This window comes from Protopterus annectens, chromosome 7.part0 (genome assembly GCF_019279795.1).
Source record: "Protopterus annectens isolate FY-2018-M chromosome 7.part0, PAN1.0, whole genome shotgun sequence".
Lineage (NCBI taxonomy): Eukaryota > Metazoa > Chordata > Ceratodontiformes > Protopteridae > Protopterus > Protopterus annectens.
In genome coordinates, this window is record NC_056739.1 from 212,681,867 (window position 1) to 212,700,149 (window position 18,283).

At 37.9% G+C, this 18,283-nt stretch overlaps 1 protein-coding gene across 1 annotated transcript in view; it reads left to right on the plus strand.

Annotated features, from left to right (window-relative positions):
* Nucleotides 1–18,283, plus strand: part of LOC122806364 (lectin-like) — a 65,328-nt gene that overhangs the window by 27,753 nt on the left and 19,292 nt on the right. Inside the window, exon 5 of the mRNA XM_044076715.1 lies at nucleotides 15,564–15,681. Within this exon, the coding sequence (XP_043932650.1) occupies nucleotides 15,564–15,681 (118 nt within the window). The remainder of the gene's footprint in view (nucleotides 1–15,563; nucleotides 15,682–18,283) is intronic.

An 18,283-nucleotide genomic window follows, 5' to 3' on the forward strand; every position in this document is an offset into this window, starting at 1 on the left:
GCAAACTATCCCACATCTCCGACTGGGATTTATTTCATTGGTTGGTTCTCTCTCTCTAGTCCAGTACAGAGAAATCATGGTGCCCTCCATCTGAGCTCATAGTAAATGAAATATACTGAATCTTTTTTGCATATATCTTATTTAGTGGAATCTAATTTTGTAGACTGTAGTGGAACCAACAGATAAATCATGCAGAAAGTCAATACAAACAGTATGGCTAAACATACCCAGTAGCATGTACTGATAATATAAAACACAACTGATACACCATAAGTCACATTACCATGACTGGGGTCATTCATCTATGCAATGTGTGATGGCAATCCTTTACTAAATATCAATAACATTCAGCAAAGTAGTACAAATAGATCAGCAAAGTCAGTATAATTACCTTTAGAAAAGCAGTGTGGAGAGATAAGTAGTCACAGGTGGGGAGACTGCACATGTACTGTATATGATAGGCCAGACAAGGTGATAGTGAAATACATTAAACGCAGATCATCATGCAGTTGGCACAGAACCTGTTATACAGGGGACTACAAAAAGTAAAGCTTAGCCAGCAAACTTGGTGTAAGTATCAACACAATAAAAGAGTGTACAAGTTCCGTTACACTGTTAAGCACCAGTAGCCACAATGCTATGTACTCTGCAGTAAGGGCCATCACAACTGCAGCCATTACTTAAATAAATAGGACTAAAACAGCATACAGAGGGAGACAAAAAAAAATCAAGATCCCCCAAATGATATGTCTAAGTGTTTACAGGGCTCAGTATCGTTAATGAAAAACTGACAGTGAGAGTCTTTTGCACTGAAAAACTGACAGCAATTTTATTTATTTATTTTATTTAACATTTGTTTACAGGGAAAGTCCGACTTGGAACTATGCCAATTTTCAGTGGAGGCCCAGGGAGAAATGCTCCAGACGCATGACTTTGTGACGTGGGAGGAAACCGGAGTACCCGGAGAAAACCCACACGAATGCAGGGAGGACATGCAGACTCCACACAGAAGACACCCCAGCCAAGAATTGAACCAGAGAACCTCTTGCTGTGAGGTGACGATACCGCTGCATCACTGCACTATCCAATTCAAATAGAAAGTTTAACAAAACTCATTGTTAAACTTTTAAGCATTTTTACACACAGTGAAACCCCCCCCCCCTGCATTATTCAACATGTGGGAACCTTGTCCTCCATGTATCCCCAATACTTAGTCTTAGACAGCTCTACCATGCAGTACAAGGGATACTCCGGGGTACCATAACCTCAGACTTGGTATACAGCCCTCTCTATCTGCTTGTAGTTTGCAGCACCAAGGACTGGAATTCCAGTCCTTTGAATTTCATGAGCATCCATTTTTATAGAGAGACAGGCTAAAGCATTTAAGGGTAGTACATGAAAGGGATATGAGATGGAATAAAGCAGTATGCAGTAATAAACAAATCACTGAAGTGTCTACATGTCTGGCAGAGGAGTGAGACTCTGATTGGTTAATGAGCTGTTTCCTGTAAGTCAGGCAGACAGAGCAGAGGATTAAGACTCTAAATTGTAAATGAGTTGCTTCCTGTAAACAAGGGGTACAGAGTTTAATTTCTTCCACCTCCATTACACTGTGGTATGACTTTGAACAAGTCACTTAACCAGACAATTGGATTTATTTAATTGGTTGGTTCTCCCTCCAGTCCAGTGCAGAGAAATCATGGGTCCAATAAACTTAACAAATTTACAGATGTATTAAAAATATATATGCACACAACTGAATGCTTTATGGCAGAACAGACTACTACATATTAGCAAGTACATATCAATAGAACAGGAAGCAAGAAAACAAATGTGGAAAATGGATAATCTGTTCGCTGAGGGGCAGAATACCAGACAGTCACCCCAAAATTTTCATTCACATAGTGACCACTACAATATAATGGATAAGTATACATTGCCACACTACCGTAAATCATGCCATAGTGTCTTAAACAGGGGAAATAACATCACAACAAAATGAAACAACACTGCAGAAATATATATATATATCTTGGACTTACAATAGACATACAAAGTTATGGGTTTTCCTTTAGTCATGCTGCAGCTCTTCTAAGAGATTACAACACCTGCCTGAGGTGCAGCTTATTGGTAGAGCACTGCTCAGCATCACCAGGCTGCCAGTGATGTCAGTAAGACACTGACCAATGGCATCCCACAAGTCACACCTTGGGAGAATGAGACAATGGTGACCAAGTTTATTTTTTTATTTATTTTATTTTACGTTTGTTGATAGGGATAGTCCAACTGGATATATGTCCATTTTCAGCGGAGGCCCGGGGAGAAAAGCTCCAAGGTTAACAGTAAAAAACACAAAGACAATTTAGAAAGAGTAGCTGAATACATTCATTTGGGCATCAATAACAACAGTAGTTACAGTAGTAACGTACATACAGTAGATACATACATACAGTAGTTACATTGCTTGCAGAGGTTAAATTACATACATATTCAGACTTAATCAGATACAAATACTGGGTAGAAATATTTTGTATCTTGACATTCTGGCTAGAACAGATAATTCAGGTTCCCTTCCTGTTATAGGACCGTACTCACTAAGATTGGGGAAAGGACTAGACCTATTTGGTATGAGACTAGAATACTTAAGATTGGACATGAAGTAGTGATGTAGTTGATGTAGTGATGGAGTTAATATTCCCTACAACGTCTGTACAAGGTATCAAGGAAAAAATACATTTCCCATTCCTGTCACCAGTGCTTAAGACTGCCTGTATCTGCCATGATCCAAAATATTGGGAGATGCAATAAACCTACAAAGTATCAAAGTTCTGAAGTCAATAATGGTGCACTTTTCTGAATGAAAATGGTGCCTAGCAGGCATGGGCATTTTAAATAGTTATGACAGTATATGGTAACATGGTTCATGAGAGAGCTGTCACATCGCTATGTGATACTAGATGTTGCTGCATTACATAAACTGTAGTCACACCAATGCAGGGATCATTCTAGGACAATCAGTGCCATTGCAAAGTGTATATTCTTGCATATTCAAGATCAAAATCAATTAATAGGCAAAGATAAATGCCATTAACAACTACCAATTACAGCATAAATGCATCTTCTTTCTAAAACTCATATAAGGGACTTAAACAACAATTTTCATTGGTCTCATTGTCTTTAACAAAACTGGACAACTTAAGTGTTAAGCTACTTTCTTCCAGAAACATTTAGTAAACTATTAATTATTATTAATTAATTATTATTATTTACTGAAATTCAAGCTTTAGTTTGTTTTCCCCATGCAGTGGTATATTCAGAAAAAAAAGGAACTGATCCTTAGTATTTGGAAACTGAAAGGGACATCTAGTACTTTTTTAGGATACAATAAATCTGTTCATATACCCTAGTATTGTGGAACTCCAAGTCCTTATTCCCATGATGTGATTAATAAATATGAAACCCTATCAGAGCTCTTAAGTGTCCTAAAACGTCTTACTTTTTTGACCTACAGCCCTTCTTAATTGTGCAGACTTTGAGCTGTCATGTTACCAAATATCACGCATTTGATCTTACCAATGTTTATAATCATGTCCTATGTTGCCAGTTATGTAAAATTCTCAGTGCTTTTTGCACTATGGTAACATTACTTTGACTAGTAATAATCCTCCCTAACTTAATATTATTTGCATAAATGTTTAAAATGATATCAGAATCAAAAGATGGTATTGCTCAAACACAGGTTAAAAAAGATATGGGCCTAAAAGCGAACTTTGCAGAACACCACAAGACAGCATCCCTTCTATTGATGGAGCCACCCACTAATCTGTACTATCAGCTGTTAATCAAGCCCTGAATTCCTCAACTTAGTTATTGGCAAAGCATGATTTAATAAAATGCGACTATGTCTACCTGATGACTGTTCCAAAGCAATGACACCATTGGTATAAAACCCCAAATTACAGGTAACCATCAACCTTTTATTTTATATTTATCTATTCACAACCATTTTTCCCCATTTTTGCACATGAGGTTGGGGTGTCATCAACAGTGACAATCATCTCCATCTAAGGTTCACACTGCTGGATGCCTAGCCCTGCCTCGGTAGTTCTTCCATACCACACACATACTTATGGCCAATTTAGAATATCCAATTCACCTACTGCATGTCTTTAGAATGTGGGAGGAAACCCATGTGAGCACAGAGAGAACATGCAGACTCCATACAGAAGGCACCCCAGTCGAAAATCAAACCAGGGAACCTCTTGCTGTGCAACAGTGCTGTCCAATATGCCACTGTTCCACCCTGTTTTCATTTGATGTTCATTTTTCCATAATTTTGACTATATAAGACAGGAGGCTAATAGGTCTTCAGTGTGTTACTAAGGAAATGCCTTTTACTTTTTATAACACTGATGATGACATTTTCTGCCAAATTGTAAAAATACTTCTTTCAATTAAACTTAAAATATTCTGAAGGCGCAACTATGATGGTTAATAAAGTTTTATGATCTCTATTAGTAATTTTAGCATGGCTTGCTGCTTTGTATATTTTTAGTATTTAAATTACATTGAAAAGGTTAGCATCTGTGTAAGTAGATGACCTGCACTGCTTCCATATGATGTCCATTCTAACATGTTACAGGACAACATTTCCTACACCATCAGTAACATTGTGAATAGTGTGTAGAACCCTCCAACATGGGTTGGAGGTCTGCATTTGTATCTACCACAATAACACCGTATGCAGCATATGTTAAATATTAATTGTATCCGGGATCTATGTTTACCAGTTGGGCGTGTCTATGCAACTCTATCTTACTGGAGAATGCCTGGCACAAGTTGTTCATTTGTTATTTCTCAGAGTCCTAGTCCAATACAAGGATGTCTTAGATGTCTGTAATACTGCTATGTGCACTGCTTATGGGATGGCTATTAATGAAATGCCACACCCATTCCTGCTGATATATGAATTCTCCTGTTGTCTCCATTGCACCTTAATTGAAATTTTCACATTCTATAGAGGCATCACTGTCAGACCTGCAAAGCAGAGAATGGCTGCAAGTCAGCCACCAAAGGATATTAAATACTTAGATAAAAGCTGCAGCACTTACGTGGGTACTGTATTCAGGGTCCTTGATGTAGATGTCTGGGAAATACATACAGTATCAGTAGCCGCATACATCAAGCAGAAATGGTCATTCATGTACTTCAGGTGGAGATAGGTCCACGTAGTAAATGGTATTCAGGGTGGGCTAATCAAACCCATAAGAGTCCAGAATCCCCTTGATCACTTAGAATTGCAGTACCCCTTCTTGCATGGAAGTGTATTATGTTCTATAGTCAGACAATACATAATCCCAACACTTACAAGTTATTCACTGTAACACTAAAATGAAGCCTCACTGAACTCTGCATTTATATTTGTACTTTTCAATCGGAGATGCCACAAAATTAGCGTGTACTATGCAAGGCTGGCTAAGCTGGAAATGTATTTTTATACCGACTATGAACAGAGTGTGCACTTTTGACATGGAACTTTGCATTGTGCAAATCTGAGTTTCCCTATCAAAACCAAAACTAGTCCCAATCAACTGCTGCTGCTGTAGATTCCACAAGTATTTAAATAAGTACTTTCATCTGTTATACAGACTTCATCAGAATACAACCTCATTTTATTATATCATCATTTAAAACCTTGATGTTAATGACATGTACAGTTAGGTCAAATAGTTAGAGAGGCAGTAACCGCCTCTACTAGAAATTCAAATAAGTAAATTATTAAACAAATTAATATTAAACATAAAAAATATGTTTAACCTCTGTCTGAATGATTTAAGCAACATGTAAATAAACCATATAAACACTTTAAAAAGTTGTATCATATATACCCCTTCAAACAATTTTGGCTTTCTGTTTTAAAATATAGTTAATATTAACCATTTCATTGATACTGGGGATTTATGTGCTTCTAATGTATTTACTGCACCCCAAAAGGTTTTCTCCAACATCCTCTGAAAGGATATATATTGATCTTTTTCTAAAACAATAAAAAGAACTTTGGGAAACAGTGCATGTTATAGAATGCTGAGCTAGAGTACTTTTGCCATTCTTACCTCTGATGACATAATGATGTTTGTATATTTTTTCCCTCTATGTAAGCTTAGTTTACCCTACATAGAAGGTGCTACATGAGGACCAAGAAGCTAAATACACCACTGCCCTACTAACACAGTTTGCTTTGGGAGGGGTGGCTATCTAATGTATTGTTTAAATACTTACCCTTGTACATTCGCATTAATAAAGGGGCACTGGTTACATGAACTGCACCCAGTGGTCCCAGGGCTGACCATATTGTAAAGGCCTTCTCTTTCAAACTTTTCTTCAAATTTACACTTGTCCTAAAATATAGCAGGAGTGAGGTCCCACACTATCACTGATGGTATCAAAATAGGTATCCCAATGTGTACTAATAATATTTTTAACCAAGGCCATATTGTGCAAATATGTAAATATCAATCCATCATTACTACTACAGGACTTTGCTTCACGTCCCGTTTAAATGGGTGCAAATGTATCAGCCCTATGAGATGTAATATTGCTCTTTTTCTCCTCTAAAAATACCATTTGGGTACCCCCCTTTCATTAAAAAAGTCCACCAAATTTTCCATTTGATCCAAAAAAAGATGATCCTCAGAAAACAGTCTGAAACATGGATCATCTGACCCGTCAGAACACTAAACAGTAATCTTTTGCTTGTATAGGCGATAGCTTTGGCAATGTAAATAATCATTAAAGGAAGTACCCTTTCTGTAAATATTGGTTGAAAAATGTTTTCTATTTGTATTTTTACCCACTGTTCATAGGTTCATAGATTAGTACAAGGCTAAGTGTCCTTGTTGGCCATTTTAAGCCTAGCCAATTACTCCATGTGTAAATCAAACCGTGAACCTTGTGTATGTAAGGTAAACACTTTAACCATTATACCAACCTCCCAACCTAATACATCTACAATATCTACACTAACACTGTAAAATAAGTGAAATTAAGGAAAGAATTTAAAAATTGTAAAAATTCATCCAATAAATCCAGTGTCCCCTTCCATAAAATAAAGATGTATCTAAGGTGTCGGTTCTAGCATTTAACATAATCCATTGAAAACACAGGATTCGATTCCGTATGTAGTAAAACAAGACTGACATATAACGGGGCACAAGAAGCCCCCACGGGAACTCCTTCAATTTGATGGCAATATTCACCTTCAAATACAAGATTACCATTTAAAACAATCTCAGGAGCATCTTTAATAATTCCTAACTATGAACTGGAATCTAGCATAATGACTTCAAACCAGGACAAACCAATGTCATTGGGAATAATCAAGAACAAATCCTTAATGTCAAGGGTGACAAAAAAAGAATACTTGAGAGGAATGGGTATCCCTGATGTTTTCAAGAAAGTCCCCAAAATCTCACAGGACATGGTGATATTTTCCAAAATACCTTTTAAATGAAACTCCACAAATTTGGCCAAAGGTTCAACGACATGATTTTATTGGCTTAAGTGAGTGAGTTTCCATATCAGCTCCTGTTTTACTTTGTACTGATTTATACTATATGGAGTATCCTTGTGTGGTACAAAATACTTGTTTCTAAATCTAAAACATTTCCATGACTGCAGCACATAAGTGCCCTATCAATATGCAATTGACTAATTAATTTGCTGCCCTTAAAAACATACAAGTTTACTATGTGACCCTTACTAATAATTTCTGTGAACAATAATAGACAAAATAGTGACACTTCTCATACCTCATGTCCTATTGCTATGAGCAGAAACTTTAGTTAGGGATATAATTTTCCTTTAAAGCCAAATTATATGATAGCAACTAGATTTACAATGATCTTTCAGAAACTTTCAGCTTGAATGCATAAACTTGCAATCAGAAGATCATGAACAAATATTTGTCTAAAATTAATATTTTGTGTGTGGAAAACCCCTTTACATCATGCTCTGAGTAAGATTTTGTGCCCCCTCTTGATTTTGCTACTGAATATTCTCATCTCCAAAATTGCTAAACAATGTATTTGCTGTTCTCCTGTGTTCATCAAACTTGGATGGATTAATTAGTACTGCATTTATGTTTCAGCAGGATATGTAGCACCTATTTCATAACAGAGCAGACAGACAAAATTCTCTGTAGTCTCCTTGTCCCCTGTTACACCATTTGTAAACTAAACAGCTCAGCTTTATTATAATATGTTTGTGTGGGTTCTTAAAATTACTAAAAGATGCAATATAGTATATTTGTCTTTTTCTATGTGTGTGTGTGTGTGTGTGTGTGTGTGTGTGTGTGTGTGTGTGCCTGTCTGTCTCTGTGTGCTTGCGCCTATCCCAAAAGCAGAACTGTAAGGGAATGTTAAAATAAAGCCCCACATTTAGTCAACCTTTACCCGGGACCTCTTAAATGTGAATAAACTTTAAATACTTTATTTGATTTGTTGGTCCCAATGTGTCCCTTGTGCTGTGTGCTCACTACTCACTCTAGGTTCTTTGCTGTTGTCAATGACTGTTCCCCTTCACCTGCACTAAATGCCACTCCTAATGTCATAATCTTCCTAAGTCTGGAAAGGGCACCCTGGAAAATATGTACTTTCTTGCCCTTTGTCTCTGCTGCTAAGTTAACATGTTTATTTTATTAAAGTGCATACTGTGAAGTGGTTTGTGCACTAGCCAGGATGAGTCATTAGGGTCCCCACCCCCTTCCTACACTCTACTCTGGTCTTTTCTTAATCTCTTCAAGCCAGTAAAGATAGTTTGTTGCTATAGCCTCACTCTCTCAGAATTGATCAACAAGTTTTTTTTCCTCAAAACAATCAGTTATTCCCATGCAATGCCTCAGGCAACTGCTGTCTGATATTATAACTGCTCGTGGACTTGCATTAAATTAGCTTGATACTTTAAAACAATTCACCATGAATTCAACATCAATTAGTTTGAACAGTCAGCACTTTGGCACTGACTTGTGATTCTCTGATTGTTTCTGCAGTGTTTCGGTGGCAGATTCAGCCCGCTCCGCTCAGGCTCACTCTGCTCCCCTACTCTACCCCCAATTCCCACCCACCCCCAGTGCATCTACATTTATCTTCACCCAACTCCTACCAATTATTAACAATCACAAACCAATCCTATTATTCCACACCCACTCATAACAGATACTATATCTTTCCACTTGCACAGCTCCATCGCCCTATACATTAACAAGTTATTTTCTTTACTTATCGCCAATCCTTCTTCACCTCTCTTTTACAGCTTCTCAATATCTTATGCACACTACCATTAATAGGCTACTTCTTTTTCTGAGTATGACTTCCAATTATACCGAACACTTAAACATGCTATCCTTACACACAGATTTCCTCACGCTTTCAATACTAGCCAACTATCTAACTTCATATCACAGCCAGTTACTCAATTCCTTCTTCCTATGTTCACCTTTTATCCAAATATCAAACCTCCCTCAAGTTTAACAAACTTTTATCAAAACTCTCCACCTTCCTATTAAACCTTACATTTCAGCTAAAACTCTGTAGTTATATTCATCCAAACCCTGGCCACAAAACTGATCTTCTACAAACTACAAATTCCCCTGCACCACTGGCCTTCAGAGCAATAAACACTTCTCCCAAAGGATCAGACCTACTACTCCTTAACATGAACCTAAGGAACATGATCAATAAGACACACAAACTTCATGCTAGTCTATTCCAGTACTTTCCCAACATCACTGTTCTAAACAGAAACCTGGCTGAAACCAAAAATAAACAATGAAATACTGCCTTCAGGTTGTAATACACATAGACTTGACAAAAAAAACAGGAGGGAAACAGCCATAATTTATATAAAAATAAATCTTGTATCAAATCTTTTAGACATAAGCATCCCAGAATTCAACATCAAAGAAATATTATTCAGCAAACTCAAATTAAACCTTAAATACCTAACCATTATAGATACTTATATTTCTCCTGGCAATAACCTTGCTGCAATTGACAGAATTCTCCACTCCATATCTTTAACATTTTTACAAGAAACCATAATAATGAGTGACTAACAATGACTGGTTCTCCTGCAACTCCAACTACCCCACTAACTTCATTAACCTGCGTGGTTTTACCCAGGTTATTCATTCTGCTACCAGAGTAGACAAAGCCACCAAAAAGCAATATATTCTAGATTGAATCCTAACTAAAAAAACATCACACACTTCAAAATCAGGCTGTCTTTCTGACAGCATCAGTGACCACCTCCCAACATATCTAATTAGACAATGTCTTCATCCCTTCAGACACTATCTACCATATAATTTGTAACAAAAAAAAACTTCAACCCTCAAACCTGTATTAGGAGCCCACTTAAAACACTACCCCTAGATAATGCCATAAACCAGTGGTATCCAACCTTGTTTGCACCAAGGACCAGTATCAATATAAGACAATTTTTCACGGACCGACCATCTCACAGCGTGCATAATAAAGTAGATATTTATTTATTTATTTGACATTTCTTTAACAAGGATGGCAGACCCAGGAAGAAAAGCTCCAAAATACAATAAAAAGACAGTTGGCAATAATTACCAAAAAAAAATGTACATTCTGCTTAACAGCATAACACTGATCTTCTATGGTTGGAGGTAAAGTAAACCTAATAGCAACCTTACTGATTTTATGTTTATAAGAGCAATGTTTAAAATCTGTCCCTATTATTTGGCTCTGTCCAGCATGCCTCTCAACTGTACAGATTTTCACAGAATGTCCATATTTTTGCCTCATATTTTTGGTCTTTTTCTCATAAAATTGTTGTTTTCTGGCAAATCACTGGCAGATCATTGAGGCTGAAGTCAGAAAATAATGACAGACAGTTGAGTTTCATACTTCATACCCTTCAGAAAATTCATGCTAATGCAAAACCTGTATTTCTATCAACTTTTGAAGTTTGTAACAGCAGTACTTAAAAGGGTCTCTATTTTGGGCCTTTGTCCCCTCATTATTTTTGGCTTTGTCCAGATTTCTTGATCTAAGTAAGAGGCTCAGAGGTATTCATACTTCTCAACTGTACAGATTTTTGCAGAATGTCCAGATTGTTCCCTCTGAGTTTTGGTCTGTTCCTTATAACTTTTGTGGTTTTCTGGCAAATCACTGGGATGATCTGAGGACTGAAGTCACTAAATAATGATATACATTTGTATTTCTGACCTCATATCCTTCAGAAAATGAAAAGACAAATTCTGTTATTCTAGCAACTTTCTATGGTTATAAGAGCAATATTTAAAATTGGTCCCTATTTGTTCCCCCATTCTGTTAGGCTTTGTCCAGATTTTTACACTACTAAGAGGTTGAGAAGTATGGTGTGTGTGTGTGCGTGTGTGTGTGACAGAGAGAGAGAGAGAGAGAGAGAGAGAAGAGTGAGAGTGATCACTGGCAGCAGCAGCGATGAGGTTTGTGTACCTTTCTTCCATACCACACACACACACACACACACACACACACACACACACACACACACACACACACACACACACACACACACACACACACTCACAGTCTCTTTTGTATTCATGCATGCATTCACTCACACACATCACGGTCTCACTCTTTTCCAATCTCTCACACACAGTCACTCCCTCATTTATACCTGCATTCACTCACACATCACTCTTACTCTCTCCCAATCAAACACACACTCAGTCACACCCTCATTCATACCTGCATATATTCACACATCGCTCTCACACTCCCGATGTCACACACACACAGTCAGTTCCTCATTCATACCTGCATTCATTCACACATCGCTCTGTCACACCCACTTACGCATTTATTTATACATCGCTCTGACTGTCACATCCACATGCCACGCACCCTCTTACGCATTCATTCACACATCGCTCCCACTCTCCCGATCTCACACACATACACACACACACACACACACACACACACACACACACACACACACACACACACACACACACACACACACAGACACTTCCTCATTCATACCTGCATTCATTCACACATCGTTCTGTTTGTCACACCCACATGCCACACACACACTTACGCATTCATTCATACATCATTCTCACTGTCACACCCACGCACCACACAACCACTTACACATTCATTCATACATCGCTCTCACTCTTCCGATCGCCCACATACTACACACACAGTCACTTCCTCATTCATACCTGCATTCATCATTCACACATCGCTCTAACTCTTACGATCTCACACACATGCCAAACACACACACACACACACACACACACACACACACACACACACACACACAGACACTTCCTCATTCATACCTGCATTCATTCACACATCGTTCTGTTTGTCACACCCACATGCCACACACACACTTACGCATTCATTCATACATCATTCTCACTGTCACACCCACGCGCCACACAACCACTTACACATTCATTCATACATCGCTCTCACTCTTCCGATCGCCCACATACTACACACACAGTCACTTCCTCATTCATACCTGCATTCATCATTCACACATCACTCTAACTCTTACGATCTCACACACATGCACAAACACACACACACACACACACACACACACACACACACACACACACACACACACACACACACTCACAGACACTTCCTCATTCATACCTGCATTCATTCACACATCGCTCTGTTTGTCACACCCACATGCCACACACACACTTACGCATTCATTCATACATCGTTCTCAGTGTCACACCCATGCGCCACACAACCAGTTACACATTCATTCATGCATCGCTCTCACTCTTCCGATCGCCCACATACTACACACACAGTCACTTCCTCATTCATACCTGCATTCATCATTCACACATCACTCTAACTCTTACGATCTCACACACATGCACAAACACACACACACACACACACACACACACACACACACACACACACACACACACACACACACACACACACACACACAGATTATTTTGCTTTCATGCACGCATTCAGTCACACATGCAGACACATAAAGACACTCATACATGCATTCACTTACTTACCTGATGGCCCGGTACCAAGTGGTCCACGGCCCGGTACCGGTCTGCAACCCGGTGGTTGGGGATCACTGCCATAAACTACTTTAATACCACTTTTCTTGACATACTAAATAAATTAGCCCCACACAGAACTGTACGAGTGAAATCAAATTATTCTCCTTGGCTAACAAAAGGCACCAAAAAACTACTTAAATTAAGAGATAAAGCCTGAAAATAATTGGTGCACTAGGAAAACCCAAGTCAACCAAGATGTTTACTGACAATGTAGAAACAAAGCCAAAGCTCAGGTCAAACTAGACAAAAACTACTATAGTGATATTTAACAAAAACACCATAACATCACTCAACTTTTGGCCTGCCAAAAACATCTCCTTCAAGTTCGGGCGACCAATGGCACCAGCCCCTTCAGCCACTAGTAATAATAACAGCATAGCTACACAATTCAACACATTCTTCAACAAACTCTATATTTTCTCTAAGAGCTGCTATAAAACTTCATTAACTGCCCTATTACCAACCATGGAAACCAATGACACCTTCTCCTTCAAGCCCATCCAAACCAGCACCATAAAAAAGTACTCAGGAAACACAAACCAATCACCCTCGCAGCTGATAATTTACCTAAAAAAATCCTTAAAATAGCTGCAGATCCAATCTCCTATGCTGTCTCCATTCTGATTAACCCTTCTATCTTGGGACACTACATTCCACTTCTCTGGAAGATATCATACATTATATACCACTGCATAAGGGAGGGAACTGTACTGAGCTCTCCAACTACAGACCCATAGCAATTTTATCCCCCCTAGCCAAAGTACTAGAAAAATGTATACATACTCAGCTTTTGAACTACTTTTTTTTTACTAATAATCTCCTATCTAACACTCAACATGGTTTCTGCCCCAGTCACAGGGATAACCTCAGCTTCTAATTTTTACTAATACTATTAACCAAAACTAGTTTCCTCTATCTTTTTGGACCTGTCCAAAGCTTTTGACACCACATCCTACCAGAAGCTCCTTACTGAGCTTGCCACCTTAAAATCCAGTCACTCATCTCTAGCTTGTTTCCATAACTATCTTAACTGACCAACAACAAGCTGTCAAATGGCAGCAAGATCTCTCATCTCTCTTACGTATTACCATGGGGGTCCACCAGGGCTCAATTCTAGGTCTCTTTTTAGTATTTTCAGCAACAGACCATACAGCTACCCATCTTGTGCCTCTATTGCTCCATACGCTGATGACCCTACTCTCATCTGTGCTGCTTCCATCTTACATCAACTCAAACAAAAAGCCCAGCAGTAGAATCCTGGCTGTCTAACACAATCGATTTTTAATTCAAGTAAACCTAAAGTCATGTTCTTTTGTCCCGGTAAACCCCTTGACTCCTCACCTTGTTCCAGATATATTCTTCCACTGATACCATAATGACTACTGTATCCCAAGCTAAACTGCTAGGTGTACTAATCGATAATAATATGAAATTTGATAAACATCTATTTTCCATATCACCAAATCCATCAATAGTGTGACTAGCTGTACTCTTTGTTTTGGAATACCCTCCCTCAAACTATCATAATCCCTGCTAACCTAACTCACTTCAAAAGAAAATGCTTAAGAACCACCTGAATAATAATTGGCTCTAACCCAGGGTAAGTCCTAGTCTTCCTGCCTATTAGTTCCCAATTTATAGCGCATCCATTTTAAGTCCAGTTTGGGGAGAAAGTGAGTGATATAATTACATATCTACCACTATCTCCTCCCTTCCCCGCTCATAAGTAATCTAGCCATTTAATTACCCCTTCCCATATTACGCCCTACTAATTTCCTTACTACATCTCACTAGCTGTTCTTTGCTGTAGCTCCTCTCCTCTGCACTATATTTCTAAATATTCTTACTTCTCCTTAACTTCCTTGTGGATATCTTTTCTCTTTTTGTCTAGGTCAGCTTCTACTCTGTAGTATTTCTTTCTAATATTGTGTGTTTTATTGTCTGCCCTGCTCATCTATGTGAAAAAACTAGGATACCTAAAACCTTACATATGTATTCTTCCGGTCAACTCTGCATTGAACTTTTGTATATATAAAAATTTGTCCTAACAATCAGTGGGTATTATGATGCATTAGTCAATGTAACTCTGTGTAATTCTTTGTAATTTTTGTAGTTTTTTGTAACTTCTTAAAAGTTTTCTTCTGTAATTTGTTAATTGTTACTGAAGCTTTTTTCCCTGGGCCTCTGATGAAAATGGGCTCTGAATCAGTCAGACTTTCATGATAAACAAATGTTAAATAAAATAAAATAAACTGTCTTCCTTTGCTGTACTTTCTTTCTGTTTTCAGCAAATATAATTACCCCTCACTATTCTTACTCCTTGATTAACTGTAATGCTTGCTCCCATTTAAAAGTTTCATGTCATTGTAAAGGTTTCACACAGCTTTAGTTTTTTTCCTTTTTGTTTCCTTTACAGACCAAACGCTTTATATGGCTTGATGGATCCAGGTGGAATTTTGCCAGATGGGGACCAGGAGAACCTAACAATGTGTATGGTAGAGAAGAATGTATAGAAATGTATACATCTCATTACCGTAAGTTGAAACATTGTCTACATTTTCACTAAGTGCTCACATAAAATGTAATGCACAATGTATTTGATATATCACCTGGTTTGCAATGCTATGCTACACAGAAAACACAAGTAATATTTTAATATAACAGATATACACTTACACCCAAGTCCAAGCTGTATATTATAGGACTAACTGCTACCATGTCTGAGATAATACTGTACTTTCTCTGAAATGCCTCATACTGATTTAATAATGGAGTCCAGAAGCCTCTGAGCACTATTGGCTTTTGGGCTCAGAGCAGATGGTATTATTCCTGATCTGCACATTTCATTTTCTTTGATATCGTCTGAGTTCACTTACACAGTTACACTAGTAGAGTGCTCTGAAAGCACTGATTCATCTACGTAAATAAACCTGTTACAGCTGCACCTCACTCAAGGGTGAAAAAAATTACAGAAAAATAAATTTAAACAGTTTAGATTTGAAAAAGTGCTATACATGAAATGCATTCCTAAAATGAGGAGGAATCAATGACTGATCACCAAGCCAATAAACAAAAAATATAGCCTTAATAGGTATTTTCTGTTCCCCTACAGGGATGGTACAGAGGTGAGCAGGTTTTACACACTGCTACATAAGGCAAGGTATTGCCCCTTTCATGCTGATATTAAGTAATGAGGCACTTACTAGGGGCATCCAGTAAACATATTTTGTATGTTTAATGTCAGGACTCCCCATCCTCCCAAATGTACTACTGTAAAATCAAGCACACAGTAACCTTTTCAATGTTCTGATGTCGTGGTAACTGTCTCATATTACTGAAACACAAAGGGATTGCATGGAAAAAATAAAGACATCTTACTGTGCTGTCAAAGAATGCAGTTTCCTAAGCTGCCCTTCATTTTTCTCCCATTTTGAAGAACAATGTTTAGAAAACATAGTTCTGTTGCCTCCAGTTTGTAGAGATCATCCTAACTGGTTATTTGTATGAGGAGAGAAAAATAAATGAAGGTGCCTGAGGCATAAATTGCAAAAAATATCAATGTTAGTGAAGTGGCAGAATGTGTGGCCACATAATGGGATGGTTATGCAAACATGGGCAACTTACCCATAAGTTGTGTTGTTCACAATTTGGGATCAGGGGAGGTTCTAAGGCTTGGGTTCTTAAAGTGAGTGACATGGCCTTCTTGGCAGTTTCGTTAGTGTCTCAAAGGCTCTCCCATCCCACCCTCATGGTCGGGGTTTTAGGTGGAGGCTTCAACCCCCCTCGTCCCCCCATTGGTGCTTAGTGGCCTTTACTTAATTCAGTTGGCCTCAGTTTAACCAGTGACAATAACAAGAGGTGCTTGGGTTGTAAAGAAGAATTAAAGGGTTTCTCCACCAGGTCAAAGGTAGCTTGGGCCACGCACCCAGTCCAGTATAGGTAAGCCGCAACAAGCCTGGTCACACCAACTGGTTTAAGAATTAATGGTTAATGGTTGTTTGTTGATATGTTTATATGTGAAATTACTGAGGCATCTTTAATGTTGTCAGTAGTGTAGTGAATAAAGGGTCGCAATGGCATTATTGTGTTATTGAATCGGCTGAGTGGACAAGGCAGGCTACCACTAGCTTTCTGGAAAAGAATATCAAATCAATCCTTAATCCCCAAAAGAATGATCCAAAAATGAACACAATGAGTTGCTTCTCAGTATCATGCCAGAAGCCTCACTGAATTTACAGCTAGCTGCACTGGTGGTATGGTTTTGTAGACATGACAACTGATACAACATGTCAGTTATGTAAATTGTGGAGCCATGCAGTCATTCATCTAGTGGATAATACTAAGAAGAAATGTCATTGAAGACCACTTTCATAGCACATTAACTTCGCACTTTCCTCCACTGTTGTGTGACTGTGGAAATAGCATATATAAGTAGAAAGGATTATGGGGCACTTGCCTTACAAAAAAAAGCTGTGATTTGCTGAAAGTGTTTTTTTTTTTTGTATTAACCATATTTATTCTGAGTGTTGCTCACTAGAGAAATTACCTTTGATTGATTATTATGAACCCCATACATTTGATGCTGCTGAAACTGAATGAGTTGAAAATAACTCAGTCTTCTCTTTTTTATACAAAATATTCTATGCTAAATTTAGTTTTGCTGATACGACTTTTTAGGGTGGCGCTGTGCTTTGCACTGCTGCTTTAGACTTCTACATTCACTAGTTCATTTTTCGGTTGAGTTGTTTTCTGTGTGCAGTATACATATCATCCCAGTATTTGTATAGGCTTTTGTTGAGTTCTCTGGCATTTCAGAGTAATATTTTACATTTTGTTTTATCAAATCTCTATTTAAAATACATTTTACAAAACCATGAAATTCTATGGACTACCAGACTGCAATCTTTCTAAACTACCGTAGAGCAAAAGGACACAAAAGGTACAGCACTCCTAGTAAGGCAATGTAAAGTCAAGTCGTGATTATAACAAATGTCAAACTGAATGTGTTATACTGTGCCAAGACTGAAAAATAACAGAAATTATTTAATAATTATGTATATTTTTTTAAAGTCACTTATTTATGAATGATTTTCAATTAAACTATTGGGCAAATCAAGTAATGATGCTTCTGATATT